This window comes from Terrapene carolina, unplaced genomic scaffold, assembly GCF_002925995.2.
Source record: "Terrapene carolina triunguis isolate 2854851 unplaced genomic scaffold, T_m_triunguis-2.0 Scaffold694, whole genome shotgun sequence".
NCBI lineage: Eukaryota > Metazoa > Chordata > Testudines > Emydidae > Terrapene > Terrapene triunguis.
This window is the reverse complement of record NW_020665045.1, coordinates 79,362-80,419: the sequence shown is the minus strand read 5'-3', so window position 1 is coordinate 80,419 and position 1,058 is coordinate 79,362. Positions and strand designations below refer to the sequence as shown.

Below are 1,058 nucleotides of genomic sequence, written 5' to 3'. Positions count from 1 at the left end.
GGCAGAGCAGGGGGAGAGCCTTGGGAGAATAGATCACAGAATCATAGAATATCAGGGTTGGAAGGGACCTCAGGAGGTCATCTAGTCCAACCCCCTGCTCAAAGCAGGACCAATACCCAACTGATGGGGCAAGGGGTGGAGTTTCAGGGGTCCAGTTACCAGGAATTAGAAAGGAGGCAACCCAGTGAGTTGGACATGGACTGATGCCCAATTTTGTCATGCTGACACAGCACAGTAATATCGGGAAAGGGTTTAATGTCTCTCTGACTATCCAGCAAGTAATTCAGGATGAAGGCCAAGTACCATGTCCCCGGTGATCTCTGCACAGAGCTCGGTCTGAGAGCCAAAGCAACAGGAGAAAGGTTTAGGTCCCTTTATGATTAAAGAGCTGGAGAAGCCTGTCCCGGATCTGTTTGGTGCTCACACCATAGATGATGGGGTGTAGCATGGGGGGCAGCAGAAGGTACATGTTGGAAATAAGAATGTGGAAATCCAGGGGCACATTGTGGCCAAATCGGTGTGTGAGAAAGGAGAAGAGAGGTGGGATGTAAGAGGCCAAAATGACACAGAGGTGTGAGCTGCAGGTCCGAAAAGTCTTGAGCCGGGCATCCTTTGTAGGAAGGCTGAAGATGGCCCTGAGGATCTGGATATAGGACACAGTGATAAAAAACACATCCAGACCCGTCAATAAGAATGCCACAGAGAGTTCGTAGTAACTACTGACGCTGATGTCGGCGCAGGCCAGCTTCACCACGGCTATGTGCTCACAGTATGAGTGGGGGATGATGTTGGTTCTACAATACGGCCACCTCCTCGCCAGGAGGGGATGGGGCAGTACAACTATGCCACCACGCAGCACCACGGCCAGACCGATCTTGGCCACCACGGGATTCGTCAGGATGGTGGAATGTCTCAGGGGATCACAGATGGCCACATAGCGATCAAAAGCCATGGCTACGAAGATCCCAGACCCCATCACTGAGAAGCAGTGAATGAAGTACATCTGGGTGAGGCAGGCACTGAAATCAATCTCCCTGGAATTGAACCAGAAGATACTC

At 51.4% G+C, this 1,058-nt stretch overlaps 1 protein-coding gene across 1 annotated transcript in view; it reads right to left on the bottom strand.

Moving 5' to 3' along the window:
• Positions 1 to 364: 364 nt before the first annotated feature.
• Positions 365 to 1,058, bottom strand: part of LOC112107589 (olfactory receptor 52R1-like) — a 2,702-nt gene continuing 2,008 nt past the window's right edge. Inside the window, exon 2 of the mRNA XM_026659804.1 lies at positions 365 to 1,055. Within this exon, the coding sequence (XP_026515589.1) occupies positions 365 to 1,055 (691 nt within the window). The remainder of the gene's footprint in view (positions 1,056 to 1,058) is intronic.